This window comes from Leucoraja erinacea, chromosome 36 (assembly GCF_028641065.1).
Source record: "Leucoraja erinacea ecotype New England chromosome 36, Leri_hhj_1, whole genome shotgun sequence".
NCBI classification, from domain to species: domain Eukaryota; kingdom Metazoa; phylum Chordata; class Chondrichthyes; order Rajiformes; family Rajidae; genus Leucoraja; species Leucoraja erinaceus.
Genome location: NC_073412.1, coordinates 7,184,438 through 7,210,480, shown reverse-complemented (window position 1 = coordinate 7,210,480; position 26,043 = coordinate 7,184,438). Strand labels below are relative to the sequence as shown.

General features: G+C 44.0%; 1 protein-coding gene across 1 annotated transcript in view; it reads left to right on the top strand.

Annotated features, from left to right (window-relative positions):
- Nucleotides 1–26,043, top strand: part of ppip5k1a (diphosphoinositol pentakisphosphate kinase 1a) — a 149,172-nt gene that overhangs the window by 79,144 nt on the left and 43,985 nt on the right. The window contains exons 21-25 of the mRNA XM_055662793.1: nt 723–837; nt 1,108–1,215; nt 4,460–4,576; nt 7,319–7,480; nt 15,581–15,674. Coding sequence (XP_055518768.1) covers nt 723–837; nt 1,108–1,215; nt 4,460–4,576; nt 7,319–7,480; nt 15,581–15,674 — 596 coding nt within the window. The remainder of the gene's footprint in view (nt 1–722; nt 838–1,107; nt 1,216–4,459; nt 4,577–7,318; nt 7,481–15,580; nt 15,675–26,043) is intronic.

The following is a 26,043-nucleotide window of genomic DNA, read 5'->3' as shown; positions in this document are numbered from 1 at the left end:
CCTGTACAATCAAATCATTATCGCAAATCCATCCTGGTAAAATGTTGCATTCGTTCTCAGATTCAGATTCAATTTTAATTGTCATTGTCATTAGACAATTCCTCCAATTCTCAGAGAATCATAGGGAGATACTGCATGGAAACGGGCCCTTTGCCCACTGAACCATCAAGCACCTGTTTTTACATTAATCCTGCCCTCACCCATTTTATCTTTCCCACATAGTATTGGAGTAGACCTGCCTTCAGAGCCAGAAATTTGTGAGATCATTTCTCACTCCAGACGCCTTGATGCAAATTTGTTGACACGTGCATGTTTCCTCCTAATGTATTTTTTTTTCCCCTCCCGAACATAGAGTGATCTCTGATCACCTCTTGTCTGATGTTAATGCACCATTTCTCACAGTGCAGTACAGTAGAATGCCGCACTTTGAACAAGAGAGCCTGACCTCCATTCTGGGTGGGATATAAGATCCCAAGCCACTGTGTCAAAGAAAAGCAGGAGTTGTTATCCGAGGTACCCAGACAGCCGGTCTCCCTTCAACGTGATCTGCTCATGAGTGGGTTCCTGTTTGTGGCATCAAGCAATTCCTCCAATTTAACATGTTGAAAGTGCTCCATTGAGTGTAACTTTCCTTGTGAAAGGCACCATTAGAAATGCAAGCCCACCATCATTTGCTTGGGCAAAACGCTGTCCACCTGATGACTTTTCATCTCGTTGTTTAGCTATTCCAGAGGGGTGATGTCTCCCGGGCGCCACGTGCGGACACGGTTGTACTTTACGAGTGAGAGCCACGTTCACTCGTTGCTGAGCTTATTTCGTTACGGAGGTCTTTTGGGAGTAAGTAGCACTTTTACTATCATAGTTTTGTATTTGTATTTTGTTCGACAAGTTAATGCCCAACAATGAGCAGAATTTGAAAGGAGAGAATTATTAAAAATATATTAATCGACCCATGGGTGTCTCTCGTTCCCATTGCTAAATGTTATCTTTTGCCTCATTTCTCCTCGCCCCTATTCCATCTTCTCCCTCTACTGTTACCCAATCTGCCGCGGGGATTCTGAGGTGACTTTGAGTCTGCATTAATATAATTCCCCCTCTGTTTCTCAGGAGCTAAAGGATCAGCAGTGGAAAAGAGCCATGGACTACCTTGGTGCAGTGTCAGAACTGAACTACATGACTCAGATTGTCATCATGTTGTACGAGGATAACAATAAGGTACAACCCGTGGAAATGGTCCCCGTTTCGCATGCAGCCCACTGGGTTTACACAACTCCCAATTCTGGTGACACCAACAAATGTTGAAATGTTCATCTGTATTTCAACATCCAAGTAATTTATTAAGTGGTCGTCTTACAGATCATTGGCGTGCACCATTGCCTGCCGTGCTTCAGCTAGAAAACACTATTCACTGTAAATGTGTAGGAAAGAACTGCAGATGCTGGTTTAAACCGAAGATAGACACAAAAAGCTGGAGTGACTCAGCGGGACAGGCAGCATCTCTGGAGAGAAGGAATGGGTGATGTTTAGGGTCGAGACCCTTCTTCAGACTAGTCGGGGGAAAAGGGAAACGAGAGCTATAGACTGTGATGTAGAGAAATAAAGAACAATGAATTAAAGATATGCAAAAAGAAAACGAGAAGCTGGTGCAACTTGGATGGGGGAGGGATGGGGAGAGAGAGGGAAGGCCAGGGTTGCTTGAAGTGAGAGAAATCAATATCATACCACTGGGCTGTAAGCTGCGTAAACAAAATATGAGATGCTGTTCCTCCAATTTGCGTTTAGCCTCACTCTGACAATGGAGGAGACCTAGGACAGACAGGTCAGTGTGGGAATGGGAAGTGTTTAGCAACCGGAAGATCGGGTAGGTTCAGGGGGACTGAGCAAAGATGTTCCCCGAAACGATCACTCAGTCTCGCCAATGCACAAGAGTCCACATCTTGAACAACGGATACAGTAGATGAGGTTGGAGGAGGTGCGAGTGATCCTCTGCCTAACCTTTGGTTCCCCTTCTCTTTCAAAAGTCACTATTTCCTGCTGGGGCTCCTAACCCATCCTCAAATATGACCTTGGACAGTAAACGTCTGCAGGAGGTTGTTCTGTTGATCCATCCACTTGCAGTGGACACACTAAACCAACGTCTTTGCTCCTTTCTTTCTCCCACACCGACCCATTTCAATTGCAGTTGCGAATTAACCTCAAGCCGCAGAATCAGACTTTAGTCGCCAAGTATGTTTTGCAACAAACGAGGAATTTCATTGGCCAGGTCAGTCTTACAATTAAAAGCAACAGATCACTCAAAACACATTTTAACATGAACATCCACCACAGTGACTCCTACACATTCCTCACTATGATGGAAGGCGAAATAGAATTCAAGTCTCTTCTTTTTGTTCTTCCTCGGTCATGGGCCTCGAGCCCCCGTTTACGGGATCTTGACTCGCGTAGCCGGCCGTGTTCGGGCGCTCCGCGTCGAGGCGATCAAGCTCCCGTATTGGTGGGATGTCAGTTCCCCCACGCCGGGCGATCAAACCTCGCGTCGGGGCTGGTCGAACCGTCCGCGATGTTGGAGGTCCCGACTCAGCCTCACCCGAGGCTGCGAGCCCTTGATGGTGATTCGGCAGTGGGAGCAATCCCAGGCAAGGGATCAGCTCCGATGTTAAGTCCGCGCCCCGCGGTGGGGCTCACGGCAGTCGGAGGAGGCTTCCAGCTCCATCGATGATGGACTGCAGAGCCCGGAAAATGTGATCCGAAAATTGATCACATCTCCGGAAGGTAAGAGATTGAAAAAAAAGTTTCCCCCCCCTCCCCTCTCCCCCCACATAAAACAAACCGAAGAACACTAAAACAAACTTTTAACGCACTAAAAAATAACAAAAAGAAAGAAAATACGAACAGACTGCTGGCAGGGCAGCCATCTCCCCGGCGCCCCTGGTGGACCCAGATCGGGATTAAACAAACATTTCCAGTCCATATTGTCTCTGGTGTAGCCAAATTAACATTTATTTTGTGTTAAGGAAATGTTCACACATCTCTAAAATTGAAGAGTAGTGTTAATTGGGATTTGAGGCATTGAATCCCTGAGGAATAGATGAAGCTTAATTTTATGTGTGTATAGTGACTCGTAAATCTGATAAAATAACACTCGTGGTTAATTGAGAGCATTTTATTACGTTAAATATGTTATCCTCAAGCAGACATGGAGGCCATTGGGCCCCATCGTGTATATGCAAACCTTGTGGAAGCTATTACTTAAATCTCAATTCTCTGCTCCTTCATAAGACCCCTAGTGTGTGTTTTTCTTTTCAAGTATTTATATGGTTCCAGTTTAAAAGCTGATTGCGAGGAAGCTTCTAGCTCCCTTTCATGCTGCTAATTAAAACAAAAGATTCATTTTTATCGCTGCCAATATTTCTTGGCAAGGTGATTCAAAAAGGTGAACGGCACAATGTAAATACATCCCCATTCATCATCTCTCTCTCTCTGTACTGACAGATGCACTGCCTTTGACTAGGTGTTTGATCACTTCCTCCATCTTCACCCAGTTTCCAGATTCCTATCATCTACAAGAAGCACCTCGACCCAAAGCGTCACCTATTCCTTTTCCCCAGAGGTGCTGTCTGACCTGAGCTACTCCAGCTATTTTTTGTCTACCTAGCAATGATTTTTTTTTTTCTCTGCAGTTTCCATTTTAACAGCATATTTGAGAAGGGAATCCATTTTTATATAGAATAAATGTCTTAATCACTTGCATGTAGTGTGCAGCACGGCACACATTTGCTAATTTGAAATATTATCAATATTACAAAGTGAGATAATATCTTCAGTGGCTGTAGGTTTTCCAATGTGTAGTTTCTAATGAAAATGCAGCGGGCAACAGAGTATTCTGCTGCAGTAAAAAGCTATTAAGTTGGAAAGCGTGCAGGGAAGATTTAACATGTTGCCTGGACTCTAGGGACTGATCTATAGGGAGAGATTGAACAGCCTATGACTCCATTTTCTGTAGTGCCCGAAGCTGAGGAGTGATCATACAGAGGTGTACAAAATCATGAGGGGAATAAAGATGCGGAACTCATGTCAATGGTGTTTTATCATTAATGTTTTATTATTATTAATGTTTAGTGTTCTCCGAGTCATTCGTAACTGTCACTGTATGTCATGTTGTTACTTGTGGGCGGAGCACCAAGGCAAATTCCTTGTATGTGAATACATGGCCAATAAACTTACTTACACATTTTTTACCTAGGGTAGGGGAATGAACAACTGGGGGCATAGGTTTATAGAAGTGTAGAGGCTGAACACATTGATTTATTAAGGTTAAGCATAACTTGTTTTTGTTCTCCAGGTCTCTGATGCACGCCACGAGATCTTTTTATATTATTAATAGGTTTACCGCGTGATCAGTGCTCTTGTATCTTGTAACTTGCGTTGTGTGGTTTTGCAATGTTCTGCTTTCCGCCAGGACCCTTCCTCTGAAGAACGGTTTCACGTGGAGCTTCACTTCAGTCCAGGGGCTAAAGGCTGTGATGAGGATGAAAACGCTCCCACAGGGTCTGGCTTCCGTCCGGCATCTGCTGAGGTAAGTCACAGCGGGTTGACACAATCCCTTTACGAATCACAAAATAGTATACGCTGTGTTCTGCAGTGTTAGCTTGGATTTATTAGCCGCAAATTCTCTTCCAGTTTTTTATTTTTTTATTTTTTTTATTGTCAGCTGTGGCTGAATTAAAAGGCTCGTGTTACAAGGTTGTATGACTCAGTCTCACTCAAGAGACTCGGGGCTCTCTGTTTTTACTTGCAGGATCACTCTTTGGTTCCATCTCAAGCCATTGTTGCTGAGTTTTTTGCTCGAGGAAGACTTCAGTTGAGGAATAATATCTTGTGATTGTGATCAAGTAGATTTTCATTTGGCAGAGTTTCAGTTTAGCAAATCATGAATTTGCACGATTCTGCTTTTATTTTTTTATTTTTTTTTCATTTTTATATCTCTCCTTCTGAAACCAGTGAATATCTCTGCAGCCTTCGAAGATACCCAGTCAGAGACAACAGTTTCATAAAGGATAATTAAAAAAGATCAAGTGCTCTAATCATGAGAATGTTACTTACAGCAACATACAGCATAGCATTTGTAAACTTTCAAGCAAATCTAAAATTATATAACAGTAAAATACATGTTCTGCTGCTACTACACTTCCTTACTCTTTGACTGTTCTATATATTTGACTAGGATGATTTTAATCTGCGTCATTCCATAAAATGGGCATGATCTGGAGCTGAAATAAATAGTTTCAGGTCTTTGGACATACGTACTCCAATTTTACTCAGACATTTAGACACAATAGCAGGTGTTGTGAAAGGTGGAGTCTGCACAACCATGAAAGTAATCTGAAATGTAAAAGGTGGAAAGTGAAACTATAAAATCAGAAACTGCACCAAGATTATTTATAGATGCAAAAAAGAGGCATGTGGGTCATCTTGCTTGTGTTTGCTCTTTGTAGATGTATCTAATTGGTCCTTCTTCCACATAGTGATAACAGTGTGGAAACAGGCCCTTCAGCCCAACTCACCCACACCGGCCACAATAGAAACATAGAAACATAGAAATTAGGTGCAGGAGTAGGTCATTCGGCCCTTCGAGCCTGCACCGCCATTCAATATGATCATGGCTGATCATCCAACTCAGTATCCCGTACCTGCCTTCTCTCCATACCCCCTGATCCCCTTAGCCACAAGGGCCACATCTAACTCCCTCTTAAATATAGCCAATGAACTGGCCTCAACTACCCTCTGTGGCAGAGAGTTCCAGAGATTCACCACTCTCTGTGTGAAAAACGTTCTTCTGTTCAATGTCCCCGCTACACTAGTCCCAAGCTTGCGCTTGGTCCATATCCCTCCATACCTGGCCTATCCATGTACCTGTCTAACTGTTTCTTAAACGATGGAATAGTCCCAGCCTCAACCACCTCCTCTGGCACCTTGTTCCATACAACCACCACCCTTTGTGTGGAAAAAGTTACCCCTTGGATTCTTATTGCATCTTTTCCCCTTCACCTTGAACCTATGTCCTCTGGTCATCGATTCCCCTACTCTGGGCAAATGATTCTGTACGTCTACGCGATCTATTCATCTCATGATTTTGTATACCTCTTTAAGATCTCCCCTCATCCTCCTACGCTCCATGGAATAGAGACCCAGCCAACTCAACCTCTCCCCTTGATCATACTCTCTAGTCCTGGCAACATCCTTGACAATATCTTTCCTATAACATGGTGCCCAGAACTGAACATAATATTCTAAATGTGGTCTCATCAACGTCTTGTACAACTGCATCATGACCGCCCAACTTCTATACTCAATACTCTGACTCTTGAAGACCAAAGTGCCAAAGGCCTCTTTGACCACCTTATCGACCTGCAACACGACCTTGTCGGAACCATGCACCTGTACTAGATCCCTCTGCTCTACAACACTACCCAGAGGCCTACCCTTTACTTTGTAGATCCTGCCCTTGTTCGACGTCCAAAATTGCAACACCTCGCTCTTCTCTGTATTAAATTCCATCAACCATTCCTCTGCCCTCCTGGCCAATCGATCCAAATCCTGCTGCAATTGTTCACAACCATCTTCACTATCTGCAAAACCACTTATTTTGTATCATCAGCAAACTCACACTTGCTAATCTTGCCCTGTATGTTCTCATCCAAATCATTAATGTAGATGACAAACAGTAACGGGCCTAGTACTGAACCCTGATGCACACCACTGGTCACAGGCCTCCAGTCTGAGAAGCAACCTTCCACCATTACCCTCTGCTTTCTTCCTTGGAGCCAATTTGCTATCCGTTCAGCTATCTCGCCTTACTGAAGTCCATGTACACAACATCTACAGCTCTGCCCTCATCAACCATTTTGGTCACATTTTCAAAAAAATCAATCAGATTTGTGATACATGACCTCCCACATACAAAACTATCTCTAATCAACCCTTGCCCATCCAAATACCTATATATCCAATATTTAACCAATTTATTTATTTCAGACTAATTTATGGACATATTCTTGTCCATTTGGGCATCACTTTGCTAATAGCTGCCCAATATAACAACTATTTGAAATCACTCTTTTTCTCGTTTATACATTGTTTACCGAGTACCATGTTTACATATTCTGTTGTGCTGCTGGGTGTAAGAATGTCTTTGTTCTGTCTGGGACATCTGACAATAAAACACTCTTGCCTATTGATCCTGATCTAGCATCCTTGTTAGTCTTCATTAATTAAATCTTTCTGAGTTTGGTTGTAATGACATTTCTTGCCTCTGTAGAATGAAGGTGGCTCCAAGACCGATCAGGGCAGCATGGAAGACCTTTCAGAGAATCGAGAGAATGATGATGTGGATGGATTTCTTCAGGCATTGCCAGCCGAGTCTTTTCACACCCACAGGAAGTCTGCCCTGACCAAGGCTCGGAAAATGGGCTCCATGGAGGTAAATATGGAGGGTGTTTGCATGCATGGTTTGTATTTGGAGAAGGGTTTCGGCCCGAAACGTCGCCTATTTCCTTCACTCCATAGATGCTGCTGCACCCGCTGAGTTTCTACAGCAATTTTGTGTACCTTCGATCTTCCAGCATCTGCAGTTCCTTCTTGAAGGTCTGAAGAAGGGTTTCGGCCCGAAACGTCGCCTATTTCCTTCGCTCCATAGATGCTGCTGCACCCGCTGAGTTTCTACAGCAATTTTGTGTACCTTCGATCTTCCAGCATCTGCAGTTCCTTCTTGAACAAATACATAATAGATGCAGTATAAAGTGGTTAAATGTGAAGTTATCCTCTACAATGGAAACAAAATAAAAGGCAGAGTGTGTGGACAAACTGGATTGTTCTCTCTGGGTTTATAAAAGCATATGGCTCATTGACCTTCATTGCAGGAGGATGTCCTCCTGGTCAGATGACTCCTTCATTGTTCAAAAAATGAATGAGTGAGGTTCACCTGATTGTATGGTGGGCACTCACAAAATGCTGGAGTAACTCAGCGGGACAGGCAGCGTTTCCGGAGAGAAGGAATGGATGACGTTTCGGGTCGAGACCCTTCTTCAGATATATGGTGGGGCTGTTGTATTTGGAGTTATCGCTGACCAGGCTGAATTCATTGGAGTTTGGAAGAATGAAAGGAGCTCACAAAGATGCAGGGAGGGTTTTCTCCTGGGTGGGGTTTTAAAACCAGAATGACATGTGGAGAAAGATATTTAAGACTGAGCAGGAGACTTTTCAAATGGCAATCTAAATCATGAAAGACTGTGGGGGCCAAGTCACTGAACATATTTTAAGAAGGACAGAGATTTCTGGACATAAAATTAATGAAGAGGTGTGGGGAGTGAGCAGGAAAATGCTGCTGGGATAAAAGAATTGGCCACGATTGTATTGAGTGACAGAGCATGTTTAAAGTTCCCAAATTTAAATTCATCTATCTATTATATCTATAAAACTCTGGGGCCATCCGACCGACTGCCGACCGGCGCCCTTCCTGCCATTTGATTCGTGCCCGATACTCGCAGATGTCCAATCGGAATGGCCGATGCTCGCAGATGTCCAATCGGAATGGATTCATTTGCATGTACGGCTGCCGGCTGCATTTCTTCCTTTGATTCATTGCCACGCCCAATCCAGACGCTCAATCGCCGAGATATTTTCCATTTCGGTAGAGATTTCGCTTTTCTTTCTAAGTATCTGCTCCTCATTTCATTTCGTCGTGTTGAAGTACACGTTTTTAATCAAATCCTTCTTCCCCCCCCCCCCCCACCCCCAAGTATTTCAAAAAGAAACTGGCTTCTCCATTTACATGCCAGCTTCCAACACACTTCGAAACAAAGTTGCAAGACAGGAACACTCTGAACTTTTCACTGCTGCAGCAGGCAGGGGAGGTGCCATTGGATTTTTTTTTTAAATCCACTGCTGAGGGAGGCAGGGCAATGCTGGAATCTTACTTTTGGGAACGGCTTCAGTTCCATTGGAGGAGACGGGTGCATGGTGGAATATTGGGTTGGGGGATCACACCATTGGGGGAGCAGACCTGCACTTGGTCTAGTTTCTTTTAAACTTCTGCTAGTTTAGATGTTTGTATCTTTCTAGTTAATTGTGCAAATGATCAATTTGGTCATTGTTTCTTATTTGAATACATTATTTTCAGGATGTGGCTGTCAGTGGAAAGCCTAGTATTTATTAAGTGGGTGAAGTTTACTTTCATTCTCCTTGGTGATTAGTTATACCAGCTCAGAAGGCTGAAGTCACAGACATGGCAGATTGGGGAGTGTTTTCTTCCGCAATGAGTATTTGTGAATGGTGTTGGTTCACAGAGAGCGCGCAGACCTCTAGAATATTTAACTGTAACATAACCACTGTAACCCCTGTGCCCTCTAAGATCTTTCCATCTCTCATCGGTCTCATCAAACTTTCCACCATCATTCCTCGTATCCAATCAAGTCAAGACCAAATTTTGCGTGTTGGACTTAATGTTGAACCACATTCTATATGCGTAATCTTATAAATAAGAATGCAGATGACCAAATGATTGATGTACTGATTTAGATTGTCATTTGTAGTTTTAAGCTGGAGAGTGTTTATGTAGATCTTGTAATTTATTCATTTTACTAATAACTGTAATTCCATCATAAGCACTCTGCATCTGAAGAGTTCTACAGATGTTATTTTAAAATTCTCATCCTTGATTTTTAAATCCCTAAGTAGGCACTCCTCTGTCTGTCTCTGTAATGTTGTCTAGCTCTTGAGCTTTCCGATCTTTCTGCTCCTCAAATTCTGTCGTCTGATCATCCCTAAATTTAATCACGCTGCTATTGACGGCTGCGTCAGACTGCCAGAGCCCTAAACTGCAGATATTCCTCCCTAAACCTCCGTCTCTTTCCTATTTCCAAGATCCTCTTTAAAATCTCCATCTTTAACCAAGTATGTGACCCAAGCTTCACCAGTCATCTCCTTATATGGATCTGTGTAATTTATTTTGTTTTCCTTTGAAGTTCTTGGCATGGTTTTGCAATGATAAAGACGTTATAATAATGGAATTCAATTTATTCGAAGAACTTCAAGTAAAATATTTTATCAAATATTCATAAACATTTTTGAGATATTTTGATTTAATTGTACTTTTCCCTGATTATAGACTCTTGCATTTCAGATTCCTGAATCGCAGTGCAAACCTAATCTATTTCAATCTGACGATTTGACTTTAAAGCTTAATGTTTTTTTGGTGTATCATTGCAGAAAGTTGTTTCCAGCGTCCTTGACCCTCTTGGAAGCAGTAAAGGGCCTGTCCCACTGTACGAGGTAATTCAAGAGTTCTCCCGAGTTCCCCTGATTCGAACTCGGAGAATTACGGTAATAGCCGGTCGTAGGTACTCGGGACTCTTGTGGACTTTTTCCACAGTGATGAAAAAACTTCACGAGTTTCCGCGTTTCCCGAGTACCTGCCGTTAGCATTACGAGCCGCTACGAGACATCCACGAGCTCCGACGTAGCCGCTAGGCACATTCTACGTACTTACCACAAGTTTGATTTTTTTTTTTAACTCGGGAGAGCTCTTGAATCAGGCCCTTTAGTCCGTTTATTAACTTTGTCTCTTAATCAGGGGCTGCATTCCACTCCAAGATATAAATGAGTAATCTAAGTTGTATCTGGATCTGCATGTCATTGGGAAAGCTACAATTTATGGCCCATTCTAACTGCCCTTGGGAAGGTGGTGGTGTGTCACCACTTGAACTGCTATTGGTCCTTCTGTTGACGATATTTCCACAGTTCTGTTGGGTTTTGTGCTCTGAGAAGATGTAGGACCACTGATATATTTCCAAGATGGGGGAACCACTGGTGGTGCGTTCCCTAGTGACTGCTGCCCGTGTTTCTCTTGGTAGCAGAGGTTGCAAGCTAGGAAGGTGCTGTTGCAATGGCCTCGGTGAGTAACTGTAGACACAAGAAATTACAGGCGCTGGAATCTAGACCAAAACGCATCATGCTGGACAAACTCACGGGATCAGGAAGTATCTGTGGTGGGAATGGACAGACAATATTTTGGGTCAAGAACCTCCTTCAGCATCTACTATAATTGAAATGATTGAAGAAGCAACCTCGGATGCAGGTCCGAGTGACTCCTGTGGTGATATCCTTGGTTGGGATGATTGCCGTTCAAAGACCTCAAGCATTTTCCTTATACGAGGCGTAGCTCGGTCATTAAAAAGTTTACTCCTTATTGACCATTGATTTTACTGTCACCTTGGAGCTTAATGTCTCTCCGGGGATGAATAAAGTTTCGTATCGTACATGTCATATTCAGTCAAATCTCAAATCTGCATTCAGTTTTTTTAAGCTGGAGTGAGTGGTTCTGCTGAAACCCAAACTTGGTATTGGGGAGTAGATTGGCTGGTAAGTGATGCTTGTCAGCAATGGCATTGATGCATTGCTTCACTTAGCTGATCAAGAGTAGTCCGTGTGCTAATTAACTAGATTGGTTTGTCATGCTTTTGATTTTAAAAAAAAGCTGCTTAAGCAATTTTTCACATTGCTGGGAAGATACAAGTGTTGCCATTGTAAAGATCTTTAGTACTCCATCCTAGTTTTGTCTGGTCTTGCATCCTATGCTGTCAAATGCTCTTGGCCATTTATAAACATAGAAAATAGGTGCAGGAGGAGGCCATTCGGCCCTTCGAACCTGCACCGCCGTTCATTGTGATCATGGCTGATCGTCCCGTCAATAACCTGTGCCTGCCTTCTCCCCATATCCCTTGACTCCACTAGCCCCTAGAACTCTATCTAACTCTCTCTTAAATCCATCCAGTGGCTTGGCCTCCACTGCTCTCTGTGGCAGGGAATTCCATAAATTCACAACTCTCTGGTGAAAACGTTTTCTCACCTCAGTCTTAAATGACCTCCCCTTTATTCTAAGACGGTGGCCCCTGGTTCTGGACTCGCCCAACATTGGGAACATTTTTCCTGCATCTAGTCCAGTCCTTTTATAACTTTGTATGTTTCTATAAGATCTCCCTTCATCCTTCTAATCTCCAGTGAATACGCCTGGTCTTTTCAATCTCAAGCCTTCTTGATATCACTCAGCATAAATCAAATTGGCTAAAGATTAGGTTCTGTGATGTATGGAAACTTGGGAGAAATCTTAGACTGGTATAAACTATAGCTAAATCTCTTTCGTTGAAGTCTTGTCTGCCTGATGCAATAATGGTCAAAGATTCCCTGGCCTGAATGCCAAATTCCTCTGTGTGCCATCTATCATTTCTCCCGGAAGCATTATTATTTGATGCAGATTGATCATCCATCTCATGCACTGTTGCTGAAAGGTTGTCATCAGGATATTGATTTCTCTTTGATGTAAGATGTGCAATAATAATGGCAGTGCTTTATATCACTGAAGCATCAGCAAACACTACCATTCAAAAGTAGATGCCAATTGTGGATGGTGATTATAAAAATTGAGGAACTAAGTGGTTAATGAGAATGGACTTGAAAGATATGTATTTCAGATTATAATTCAAACACCCCTCTGAAGGGGCAACAAGCTAATGAAGACTTTAATTCAATCAATGAAAAAAAAACTGCAGATGAAGGAAGATGACTCAGCAGGTCAGAAAGCATCTGTAGAGAGAGAAATTGCTATCATTTTAGGTTGAAGATTCTGCCTGAATTACTGAATTACTAGCATTCTCTGAATGCATGCTTCTTTAATTTACAATTCCCCAATTTTGGATTGAGAAGGAAAACTTGGAAATGTATTTAAGAAGGATCTGCAGATGCTGGAAAATTGAAGGTAGACAAAAATGCTGGAGAAACTCAGCAGATGCAACAGCATCTATGGAGCGAAGGAAATGGGCAATGTTTCGGGCCGAAACCCTTCTTCAGACCTTGTAAATTTAACTTGTAAATGTAAATGTAAACTTGGAAATGTATCTGATATTCCCAGGCCCAACCTGGTTCAGCAGAAGTTTTCTCGAGGAAGAGGATGCTCCCGATCACTAATATCCCAAATAGCATCATGCTATCCGGGACCCTGTCTGTTAGTAAACTGTGGGACGGGAGAGATTAACTTAAAGTCATTATTTGTGGAAAGGAGCAATGTATTTTGTCAGTATATATAATCAACGTAATAAAGACTTTGAGTTGATAGCTCATCCAGCCATTTGCTTCCCCGGGAGACCTGGAGTATATGATGCTCTCTTTGGGTTTGCATCAGGTCGGGTGCCATTAGCCAACAATCTTCCTGTAATGAGAACTGTCTCACAATGCATTATACAGCTGATCCTCACACTGTCATACTGGCTTGTGACTCAAGATCCAGCAATTAGTTTGATTCTTAAAGTCCCCCTTTAGGTTAGGCTCAGTTAAATGCCAACATTGCCAGTGCCGTCCACATTCTGCGAATGAATAAATAGCTTTAAAATAAAACAACTGACTCCCAGGAATGTGCTGGCAGCCACCACACAGCTGGGGAAAGCAGGACTCCCATAAATAGCCCTGGTATAATTACCCACTCTTATACGGGTCATGTTTTCTGAATTTGGACGTGTGTCATGATCAACAGTCTGATCAAGCAATCAAGAAATTATGGAATGTGCATGAGAGCTGAGACTGCTGGAGAACGTCGGTGGAACATTTTACGCATTAACTCATGTGCCTGGTAATCAGTGCTGACCAAACTACCAGAGGGTAAAAGATATCGTGGAGGTCTTGGTTCCAAGCTCCTCGGCTTTCCATTTTAAGCAACACCAGCTAAATGGAATGTTGATCTGCATTGTTCAAAAGGTGCTTGTCTGAAGGCTGAAACCTGAAGGGGCTCTCCCACTGTACGAGCTAATTCAAGAGCTCTCCCGAGTTTAAAAAAAAAATCTAACTCGTGGTAAGCACGTAGAATGTACGTAGCAGGTACATCGGAGCTTGGGACGTCTCTTAGTGGCTCGTAACGCTAACGGCAGGTACTCGGGAAACGCGGTAAGCTCGTGAACATTTTTCAACATGTTGAAAAATGTCCACGAGAGCCCCGAGTACCTACGAGCGGCTATTACTGTAATTCTCAGAGTTCGAATCTGAGGAAACTCGGGAGAACTCTTGAATTAGCTCGTACAGTGGGACAGCCCCTTCAAGAGAATCATTTAGAGGGGACACAGAATTTGCAAAGAAAATGTTAAGTAAGGTGTTAGTTCTGTATAAAGAATGGTTAGAAGTAGAGGGCATACAGGCTTCAACTTGGTGAAACACTAAAGGGCCTGTCCCATCGTACGAGGTAATTCAAGAGATCCCCCGAGTTCTCTCCTGATTTGAGCTTGTGTAATGTACGTAGCGGGATGGATGTCACATAGCGGCTCGTACGAGTAACGGTAGGTACTCGGGGAAATCCGTCCGATAAATGCGTGACGTTTTTTCAACACGGTGAAAAATGTGCATGAGTAAATAAAATACTCATGATAAAAAAAATTGTTACTTTTTACTCGTATGAGCCCCTACGTACCCGCTACGTACATTACACGAGCTCGAATCAGGGGAGAACTCTTGGGATTACCTCGTACAGTGGGACAGGCCCTTAAGGGTGGTACGGTGGTGCAACTGATAGAGCTGCTACCTCTCCGTGATAGAAATCTGGGTTTGATCCTGACCTTGATCCTGTCTCTGTGGAGTTTGCACGTTCTCTCTGTGATTCTCTGGTGCTGTAAGGCAGCATTTCTACCGCGGCCCTGCTGTGCCGCCCTTAAACACTGCATTTTGTTTTGCCTGTCTGAAGGGACTGTCTCTGCGGTTGTGCCTCGCCTTGTTCCTCCCGCTCCACTTGCTGCTGCAGGACATTTTGACACAGAAAGTCTTTTCAAATCAGAAATTACCTTCAAATTGTCCAATTGTTTTCCCTTCTATATATGTTTTAATATTTTTTATTAGAAGCAAACATATTTTGAAGTATAGTTACATATTATACTTCAATGGGACAGTGAAAAAAACTATACATATACATCAATTATACAATATTAAAATTTTCAATTGTCGATTAATTCTGCTTCTAGTGGGGTTTTTTTATATAGATAGAAAGAGTGAGAAAGAGAGAAAAAGAATTACAAATATCAAAAAAAGAGAAAAAGTGGAATGAATTACTTATAATACGCATTGGAGATAAGTTCGTAGATTATAAAGTATAACTTTTCATCTAATCCTGAGTTCAAGCCTCAGTTGGGTTTTCGTGCTGGGCCAATCTATCCCTTCAAATTGTTCATGAATGGAGCCCGTATTTTAACAAAAAGTTCTTGTTTGTCCATTAAGACAAGTCTAATTCTTCTAAATGTAATGTCTCCGACATTTCCATAATCCACATTTTAATTGTGGGGGTTATAGGGCCTTTGCAAAATGTTAATATTAATTTTTTCCCAGTTATTATACTGTAGTCGAGGAATTTTCTTTGGCTTGTTGTGAGTGTTAAACTTTGTTCTGATAACCCAAGTATTATCTGGACATATTTTTGGAATAATTTCTGAAGTTGTTAATATTAAATTGGATCCAGATTCTCTTCTATTTAAAGCATCTCTCTTTTTGTTACTAGGTGCTGTCAGAAAGTTCCCCTAAGTACACTGGATACCGGCTCTTGGTTCCACCATATTCCAAGCAGATCTCTGACGTGAAGCAGAGCGGACTAGGTAAGAGATTTTGATTTGGTGGAGTATCGAAGGACAATTGTTATATGGCCGAACTATCCACATGGTGTCAGGGGCCGTGGGGAGAAGGCAGGTGAATGGGGGTTAAGGGGGAACGATAGATCAGCCATGGTTGAATGGTGGAGTAGACTTAATGGGCCATGTGGCCTAATTCTGTTCCTATCACTTATGAACTTATAAAATGACCTTGTGCTTGCAAACCAGAGCCTCGAATGCCAACATGGAATGGCAGCTCAGTACTTGTTATAAAGGAGATTTCAACCAAACTTCACTGAGGAACATTTCATCAGCATCAGGTTGAAAAGCTGTTCCTGATTTTCAAAATTCAGCTGGAGATTTGAGGCAAACCATTGACCGGCCCATGGTATAAAGGACAGGGTATAGCGGGGACTCGCAGGAGTCCAGCCAAGAATCAGCCGCAACACAAAGTTGTGTGAACCAAACACATTTATTATTATTACAGTGCTGCTCCCTGCTCCTCAAAAGGGCACGGGCGTTGCCCGACCTTAAATACCCCCAAGGGTCAACCCCGTGACCTGTGCCTCCCACACCGACGCACCTAACTCCTCCCTCCAGAGCCGAGGGTTCCCTCTGCCCGTGGCCTACCACCAGGTGCCGCCACAGTACCCCCCACCCCCCCACCCAGAACCAGAGGCACAAAAACGGACGGGACACCGAATGAGACGGCCAGATGGCGTAGATACGTCCCCCCACACAGGGGACTTGCCCGGTCCGGAATAATTCAAGGGGACCCGGGTCGGCGGGCGCCCACGACGGGGAGGTTGAGCCACCTGTACTGGCTCGCTCCAGCACCGAGGGTTCTCTCTTCCCGTGGCCTACCATCAGGTGCGGCCACAAGGCACATTTGGAATTGGACATTAATTTGAGGATGATTTGACCTGTGGGGCTGTAGGATCCCGTGATGCAAGGTGGGATTGACCTGGGTGGCACTAAGAAGATGGGCCAAATGGCCTGCTGTGCTGTAGGTTTTCTGTGCTAAATCTACGATAAACCCAAAATGCTTACACGGCGTAACAGGCAGCATCTCTGGAGAGAAGGAATGGGTGACATTTCGGGTCAAGACCATTCTTCAGGCTCTTTTTTTTGGAACAGGGAGAAACATGCAACATCCTACATTTTATAAATAAGTACAGACGAGAAAATATAATTATAGACTCTGTTATAGTTGGAATCTTGTCCAGCTTTTTATGTCATGCGGGAATAATGGGAGCGTCGGATTAAGATGCACTATCGTGGTACATTGGGGAGATAAAATAGGATAGCTTTTCATTAGATGAAGATTACGAGGAGCTTTGAAATAAAAGTTAATATTTTGCAAGATAAATAGAGAAATTTGCCAGTGGTATTAATTTAATAACTGAGGGAAAGACACAAGATCTTTGAAGGAACTGTGAGATTAGGAAGATATTTTAATGAATGGAGTGTACTGGCAGAGTAGCGAAACTCAAAGTTAAGGAGGATGTGGAAGCTCTTTGATAAACTGTTTCTGCACTGTAAAATCTAATTTTTTTAAGCATCTTGACTGAATTTAGAAGTAGTCATGTTGCCAAATACATGACATAGTTGCATGATAACACTCCCTGTAACTGAATATCAGGGTGATTAGGCTTCTGGGCTTTATTTTTACTCCTGGAGGACAGGTGTGGAAACTAGAACGAATGTTTTATGACTATTGGTGGCCTCTGGAGAGAAGGAATGGGTGATAGAAACATAGAAAATAGGTGCAGGAGTAGGCCATTCGGCCCTTTGAGCCTGCACCGCCATTCAATATGATCATCGCTGATCATCCAACTCAGTATCCTGTACCTGCCTTCTCTCCATACCCCCTAATCCCTTTAGCCACAAGGGCCACATCTAATTGATGTTTCGGGTCGAGACCCTTCTTCAGACTAACTTCAGTCAGGATACATTGTGTGGCATTTGGAGCAGTGTGGGATAGGAAGTGCTGATGCAGGGTTGGGGTTAACCAACATTCATTCTTCAGCTGTGTGTTACTTCCCATGTTACTGGGTTGTGCCACTCTGGGAATGTTTGATGCAGACATGGGATGTTAGTTTACAGGCGTTAGTAGGCCTTCCTTTGACAAACACAAATAAAGTGGAATTAGAGGTGAAATATGTTGTAATAATTGCTTGGCTTGTATGTGCACACTTGATTAAATTGATTTGAAAGATACAGTGTCATAATCATACTTTATTAGCCAAATATGTTTTGCAACATACGAGGAATTTGATTTGCCATAGTCATGCCAATGCATTTCGTTGTCGCTGTACTGTACACTGACAATGACAATTAAAATTGAATCTGAATCTGAATCTGAAAAAGCAAAACACACAAAATACATTTCAACATAAACATCCACCACAGTGACCCCTCCATATTCCTCACTGTGATGGAAGGTGGAAAAGAAAGTTCAATCTCTTCTTCTTTGTTCTCCCGCGGTCGTGGGCCTCGAGCCTTCTGTTGACGGGACAATCTTGGCTCCCATAGCCGGAGGTCGGGCACTCCGCATTGGGGCGATCAAGCTCCTGCATGGGGGGGGGGGGGGGGGGGGGGGGGGGATCTCGGCTCCCCGCGCCGGGTGATCGGACCCTATGATTTTGGAGCTTCACAACATCAGTCTCTACCCGAGACTGCGAGCTCCTCGATGTTGAAATCCGCAGGCTGCGGTTGGAGCGTCAATCCCAGGCAAGGGATTGCAGGCTCCAATGGCAAGTCCATGACCCCGCGGTGAAGCTCAAGATGAGTCTCGAGCAAGGCCGCCAGCTCCATGATGTTAGGCCGCAGAGCGACCGGAGATACGATCCAGAAAACAACCCCATCTCTGGCAAGGTAAGAGATTGAAAAAAGTTTCATAAAACAAACCAGAAAACATTAACACAAAACTTATTAAAACACTTTAAAAAACAGAAAAGACAAAGACATACAGACCATTGGCGAGGCTGCCATCGATGACAGCTCCACCTGGTGGAAACAGGCCATTCAGCCCACTGAGTCAATTCTGACTATTGATCACCTGCCCCGCTAGTTCTGATATAGATATATAGATATAGATATAGAGATATAGAGGTGAAGAAGGGTTTCGGCCCGAAACGTTGCCTATTTCCTTCGCTCCATAGATGCTGCTGCACCCGCTGAGTTTCTCCAGCTTTTTTGTGTACCCTAGAGATATAGATATAGATTTATATAAATACTGCATTTTGGGGAAAGGTTGATTCTTGATTAATATTGCTAATTGAATGCATGCTATCAGTGGCACTCGTTTAGACATTTGGTTCCAGTGTCGTCAATGCAATCAAATATTATAGAGCTGAGTACACCTTGTAGCCTTTGTTCTTGAGCACATTGAGTGTTGTTGATCAACGCCAATATCTTCCCTTTAGTTTTTGGAGGGCTGTCGGGGCTGAAGGAGATTACACAGGAGTGCGGCAAAGACCATGGTTGTAGATTGGCAAGGAGGGAATTTCTAGAGACCTCCAGTGATATTGGTAGGATTCCAGCTCTGTTTTCATGAGGTTCACCTGACTGGTGGTCCTTGCTACTTCAACCATCCCCACATTGGGTATTCTCCATCTATACCTACCCCATACTGCAATCTGACCCGACTCGTGCTCTGTGAATGCCTATCAGCATTAAAATTAACTCTTTAGTTGACTGACTGAATAACAATAACTCTTCTGCAGATATTCACAGCGTCCCATACTTGCCCAAACTCGGTCATATAGTGTGGAAACGGGGCCTTCAGCCCAACTTGCTGATGCCGACCAACATGCCAAATCTACACTTGTCCCATATGCCAAGGCTTGGCCCATATCCATCTAAACCTACTCAGTCCATGTTCCTGTACAAATGTCTCTTAAATGTTATGATAATATACCTACCTCAACCACCTCCTACGTTCTATATACCCACCACCCTTGGTGTATTTGGAAAAAAAGTGGACTCTCGGGTTCCTATTAAATCTTTCCTCTCTCACCTTAAACCTATGTCCTCTGGTTCTCGATTACCCTATTCTGGGCAAAAGACTGCATTTACCCAATCAATTCCTCCCATGATGTGTGTACACCTCTATAAGATCACCCTTCATCCTCCTGCTTTCCAAGGAATAAAGTCCTAGCCTACTCAACCTCTCCCTATAGCTCAGTCCCTCGAGTCCTGGCAACATCCTCGTGAATCTTCTCTGGACCCTCTCCATCTTTCCTATAACATGGTGGGTGTCCAAAACAGAAGACCATACTCTAAATGTGGCCTCAACAATGCAATGTGTTATACAACTGTAACATGACCGTCTAACTTCTACACTCCTATCAATGTCGTTTTATCTAAATAGAAACACGGAGCCATCTTGGAGTCATTATCGACTCCATTTATTTTTCTTCCTCCACAACAAGTTCACAAATGGGAAACGGTGCGAGGATTTTAAATTTGCAAAACAGTCTGTGAATTTTCTTTTCCATCTCATTTTGTTTTCCAAGAAGGGCCCTGTGAAAAGAAAATACAGAACGCCGCCAAACCACTCACTCTTCTTGCAGCTGCCAAAGTGGAATGCGAGGCCTTGTTTGAGCTTTGGCACTCTGTTACACGCTTCTGGGATTTTAAGCTGCCGAGTGAATGGCAGGATAGAAGGAAAGCATTGTGGAGCGTTCTTTAGGCTCTTTGTTCTTGAGCATTCCTGGATAAAAAAACATTGCTTGCATTGGGAAGAGGCGCTTGGTGCTATTCATAGAACAGCAATCAATGGTCAAAGAATTGTGTGCAAACGGAGGCTCGGTTGGTAAAGGCTCTGCCAGTGTAACACGGCGAGCAACAACTCCAACTGACTTGGCCATAGACCCTGTGGTTTGAGGTTGCAAAAACAATCGGGCACACTTCATCAGCATTTCACTGGCTTGGCACCTCCAGAGCTCTGAAAAAGGCAAATTCTAAGAGCAAATTATTTTTCTCTTCCGACTTCGCCACTTCCCTATACTCTGCATACAAGTCTAGACCACGTATCAATTGACACCAAAGACATTGTTGCCAACCCAATTCCAGTGATTCCGTACTTGTACGATTTCTAAAAGGCCTGTCCCACTTGGGCTGTCATTTACGCGACAGGCCGGTAGTGACTGACACGCGACTGTCACGCGCGTCATCACGCGTCCGCACAGCCGTCTGGAGCCCGTGGCGTCTATTGAAGATGGACACAAAATGCAGGAGTAACTCAGCGGGTCAGGCAGCATCTGTGGAGAGAGAAGGAATGGGTGACGTTTCGGGTCCAGACTCTTCTTCAGCCTGAAGAAGGGTCTCGACCCGAAACATCACCCATTGCTTCTCTCCAGAGCAATGCCGGTCCCGCTGAGTTACTCCTGCATTTTGTGTCTATCTCCAATCGTCCTGGCCCCGCTCTGGGAGTAGGAGTGGGGGCGGATCTGGAGCCGTGAGCCCCAGGCCGAGTTCGGCGATCGTTTACCTGCTTCTGCTGCTGTTGGAGGTGAGACGTTGCACCACGCCAGGTTCTTGGGCCTGTCCCACTTTGGCCGTCAGTTATGCGACGGGCCGGTGGTGTGCGAAGATTTTGTGCAGGACGAAGTCCACACTCCTCCACACCACTCCATGCACCCGTTCCACGCTGCCCACACGCTAGCAGGTCGCGTAAATGGCTCGCGAATGACAACAAAGTAGGACAGGCCCTTAACATATCACTGCATGAGTGATCAACAGACTCTGACTGCCTTCCCTACCTCAGGCTACTTGGGCTAATTTAGAATCTCCAGTCTCCGGGATGGATGCTGATGGCCTCAAGCTCAATAGCGTAGTTACCATAGAACCTGCTTACTTGTTAACCAATTGAGGACGGATGGAACTGCAGATGCTGGTTTAGACCGAAGAGAGGCACAAAATGCTGGAATAACTCAGTGGGTCAGGAAACATCTTCAGAGAAAAGTAATAGGTGGCGTTTCGGGTCGGAACCTTCTTCAGACTGAAAGAGGAAAGGTCAGAACAAAATGGGGTTAGCAAGAGATAACCTCAGGAATGGTGGAGTCTTCCCCCCCCCAGCACTACTTATTCCAGCCAACAGTGGGCCATTATGGACTCCACCCTTCCCGAGGCCATGTGTTGCCAGCCCTGTTTTGTCCTGGCCTTCTCTGTCTTCCAGTCTGAAGCAGGGTTCCAACCTGAAACGTCAATATTCCTTTTCTTCAAAGGTGCTGCCTGACCCGCAGAGTTACTCCAGAATTTTGTGTCAATCTGAGGAATTGAGTTTGTATTAAACGGTTTAGTGCCTTTATTCTATTGATGGGCCTGGTTTATTAGCTTACATTGCGTTTGCTGAAAGTGTCCCCCTGGAGCAGTCTTGATGATTGTGCAGCCCAGTGATTTAACGGGAGAAATGACACCACATCACAATTACTTGTTTCTGCACATTTCCATATCAATGCATTTGGAATAGCTGGAAACAAGTTAAATGACAAAAGGAAAATGTGCACACTGATATTTGAATGATTCCTCACTCTTAAAGGCTTGTCCCACTTTCACAGCTTTTTTAACTCGTGTAATTCATGTTGAAAAAACGCCCCGACCTACTCGATGCCACGAGTACCTACGACTAGCATCACGGCCTGCTACGACCTACCTAAGAAATCCTACGACCTCGTGTCGACCATGCTTGCAAGTATGAGTCGAGGGCAAACTCGGCGGAGGTCGTGAAAGTGAGACAGGCCCTTTACCAGTTGGAGACTTCAGTTTGTTCAATGTCATCTTGCAGAACAGCAGTCCATTCTGGTAACAGAAAATCTGCAAATATGTGAGGATATTTGAAGCGATAATATTGGAAATTGCACTTTTGAACTTCATGTTTTGGAGTTGGAGTGCTGGTTTAGAGGATTTTTTTTGTGACGCAGTGCTATTAACTAAAGATAAAGAGACAGATTCAAAGTAAAATCAATTTTGATTTTGGCATTACACTGCTGCCTTGTACATCCTTTGTGGATTTCTTCAAGAGGGTGTAATCCACAACCATGTCTGTATTTCCCTAAGTGAATAGAATTGTAATTTAAATGTTTTGTCTGTGTTCTTCTGCCTACTCCATCCTTTCACTGAGTGCAATCAGTTCAGTGTTTTCACTGCTGCTTTACCCCAGTGACATGTTTCAACTGTGAACCAGACTGCTGAGCTTTAACAGACTCATTTAAGTAGTGGCCTGTTAAAGTTCACTGTCCAAACTCTTGCATGAAGGGACTCTTGTGAGGGACACTGGAGCCTCTGTAACCACACCACCAGCTGGAAACAAATTGAATGTTATTTACGAATAAGTTATTTAAAGTTTGACTTAAAAGTTTCCTTGTATATTGTGATTTAAAAGAATCTTTTGAATATTATGGGTGGGTCTTGCATTTCATCCAACTTACAACTTGGGTTTAGTTTAGAGATACAGAGTGGAAGCAGGCCCTTCGGCCCACCCAGCCTGTACCCACCAGCGATCCCTGCACACCAACGCTGGTTCTCACACCCTAGGGATAATTTACAATGATACCAAGCCAATTATTCTACAAACCTGTATGTGTTTGGAGTGTGGAAGGAAACCAGAGACTCTGAGAAAACCCATACAGGTAAAGGGGCGAACATACAAACTCTGTGTAGACAACTCTGGATCAAACCTGGATCTCTGGTGCTGTAAGGCAGCAACTCTACCGCTGTGCCACCCAGAACCAAATTTCGATTCAATGCAGATTTTGATATATCTCTCTCCACCTCCAAGCATGAAGAGCTTCACAGTCTAGTTCTTTAATTATAAGATTAAGATAATTAATTCCGTACAAGTTGATAAGATATAACAGCCTTGCCTTCCAGTAACCTTTGCGGAATGACCTTTTTAGAGGTGTATCAAATCATGAGGGGATCTTCTTCCCCAGGGTAAGGGAATCAAAAACTAGACGACATGGGTCTGAGGTGAGAGGTGAAAGATGTATTAGGATCCTGAGGAACAACTTTTTCATACAAAGGATAGTGGGTATATGGCATGAGATGCCACAGGAAGTAATGCAGGCAGATTCAATTACAACATTTAACAGACATTTGGACAGTTGAGTGGATAGGAAAGATTTAGATTAAAATGGGCCAAATGTGGGCAAATGAGACGAGCTTAGATATGGCATATTGTTCAGCATTGATGAGTTGAGCTGAATGGCCTGTCAGTGCGACTCTGTGAGATGGCAACAAGGACGAGGGAGGCAGTGGAGAGCGACACCTGGTAGGGTCGCCAACGTATTCTACGAGGCCCTTCATAGGTAGACTCTTGCTGGCGTAACTCAGCGGGTGAGGCAGCATCTCTGGAGAGAAGGAATGGGCGACGATTTTCGGACGCTCATTCCTCCTTCAGACTGAATCTTCTTCAAGCCTCCATCTTTAGCAAGCCCTTCACCAGCTGCCGCACACTGTCCAGTTGACGTGGCTGTTGTTGCAGTTAACGTTGTTGCCACTGGCCGACGGCACTTTCTGTAGGCTGCCACCACCGACAGGATGCCCTCTGTCACCGTGAGGCTCCCTCATCTCACCAGCGGAAGCAACTTCCTGTCCGCATTTGCTTTGCCCGCTCCTTCACCCCCCCTCCCCTCACCTCCACTGCCACCGCCTGCTCTCCCCGGCAATCGGTGACACCTCCCGTCTTGTCTGAATTTTACTTTACTGCTTTTGTCTATGCAGCATTTGTGTCATCTCACTTAAAATATGTCATGTTACTAAGCTGTTTAATTTGCTTCCAAAACATCTTTGCTTAATGGTGTCGTTTTTATATATTTTTTTTAATGAAAGTGATCTAATGTATGATAATTTTGTGAAACTTGTAAAAGTGGACTGGGGCAGACACATTTTGGAAAAGCTTTTAGTGTTTCAGATGTTCCCTCCCATGACGACGTTGACCTCCACTGGAATTGTGAGCAGTTTTGGGCCCCATATCTGAGGAGGGATGTGTTGGTTCAGAGGAGGTTTACGAGATTGATCCCAGGGATGATTGGGTTGATGTATGATGAGTTAACGTTTGATGCCTGTACTCGCTAGAGATTAGGATGAAGGACGACCTCATTGAAACGTTACCGAATGGTGAAAGGGTGGATGTGGAGAGGATGTTATGTTTCCGCTGGCAGGAGAGTTTAGGACCAGAGGGCACAACCTCAGAATAAAAGGGCGTAGCTTTAGAAAGGAGATGAGGGGGAATTACTTTCGCCAGCCGGTGGTGAATCTATGGAATTCATTGCCACAGACGGCTGTGGAGGCCAAGTCATTGGGCATTTTTAAAACTGAGATTGACATATTCATGATTAGTAAGAGCGTCAAAGGTCATGAAGAGAAGGCAGGAGCATGGGGTTGGGAGGGAAAGATAAAGCAACCATGATTGAATGGCACAGTAGACTCTATGGGCCGAATGGCCAAAATCTGCTCCTATGACTTGTGAACTTGTGAAAGTAAACAGAGTTGTCCTCGGGATTAAGATCACTTTATTTAACTAGAGCTCGCAGGATGGCCGTGGTGGAGGTACTCTGAGGGGATTGTGCCTGTGGTATGCCGCCAGAAAGGGGGAGCACCAGAAGGCAGAGATAGAAACATAGAGATACCCTTCGGCACCCTTCGAGCCCTAGGGGGGGATCTCTTGGGGCAATGCACCCCGTTGAAGGGCTACCAGCAGAATATGAAGGAAGGAATTGAGTGCAAATGGAGAGAAGCCAGTCCCTCTGCTGGAGGCTTCCCGGTCAAGGTAATGTTGTTTGTAACTGAGCTGTTCAAGGGTCCTGACCTGAAACATCCATCATCTCTTTCTCCAGAGAAGCTGCCTGACATGTTGAGTTACTCCAGCTCTTTGTGTCTATGTTCCAGACTAATATCAAGGAGTATTCTTCACTCAGTGGGCAGTCGGTGGAAATCTGGAGTCCGTCTCCTCCGTATGGATGTTGAGGTTGGAATTCTAATTAGGGACATAACAAGACCTCAAGGAAGTAGGAGCAGGGATAGGTTACCGAGCCCCCAAGACTACCCCGTCATTCAGCCCTGTGATCAAAGCATCTATGCTGGTCTTGAATCCCCTTCTGTGCTGTCCCCGATAACCATCAATTCCTCCTCATTTGATCAAATATTGATCTCCACCTGCTCTCTGTATATCTGCTCTCCACTACCCTCAGAGGCAAAGAATTCCCGTGATATGCAGCCCTCTAAGAGAATACATTTCTATTCACCTCAGTTTTAAGTGACTGACCCTTATCTTATATTCATGTCGTCTTGCCTCCAGGTGTGAAAATATCTTCTCTCTGCTCTTGTTTAATTATATACTCTAATAACACAACCTCTCTACTCTTAA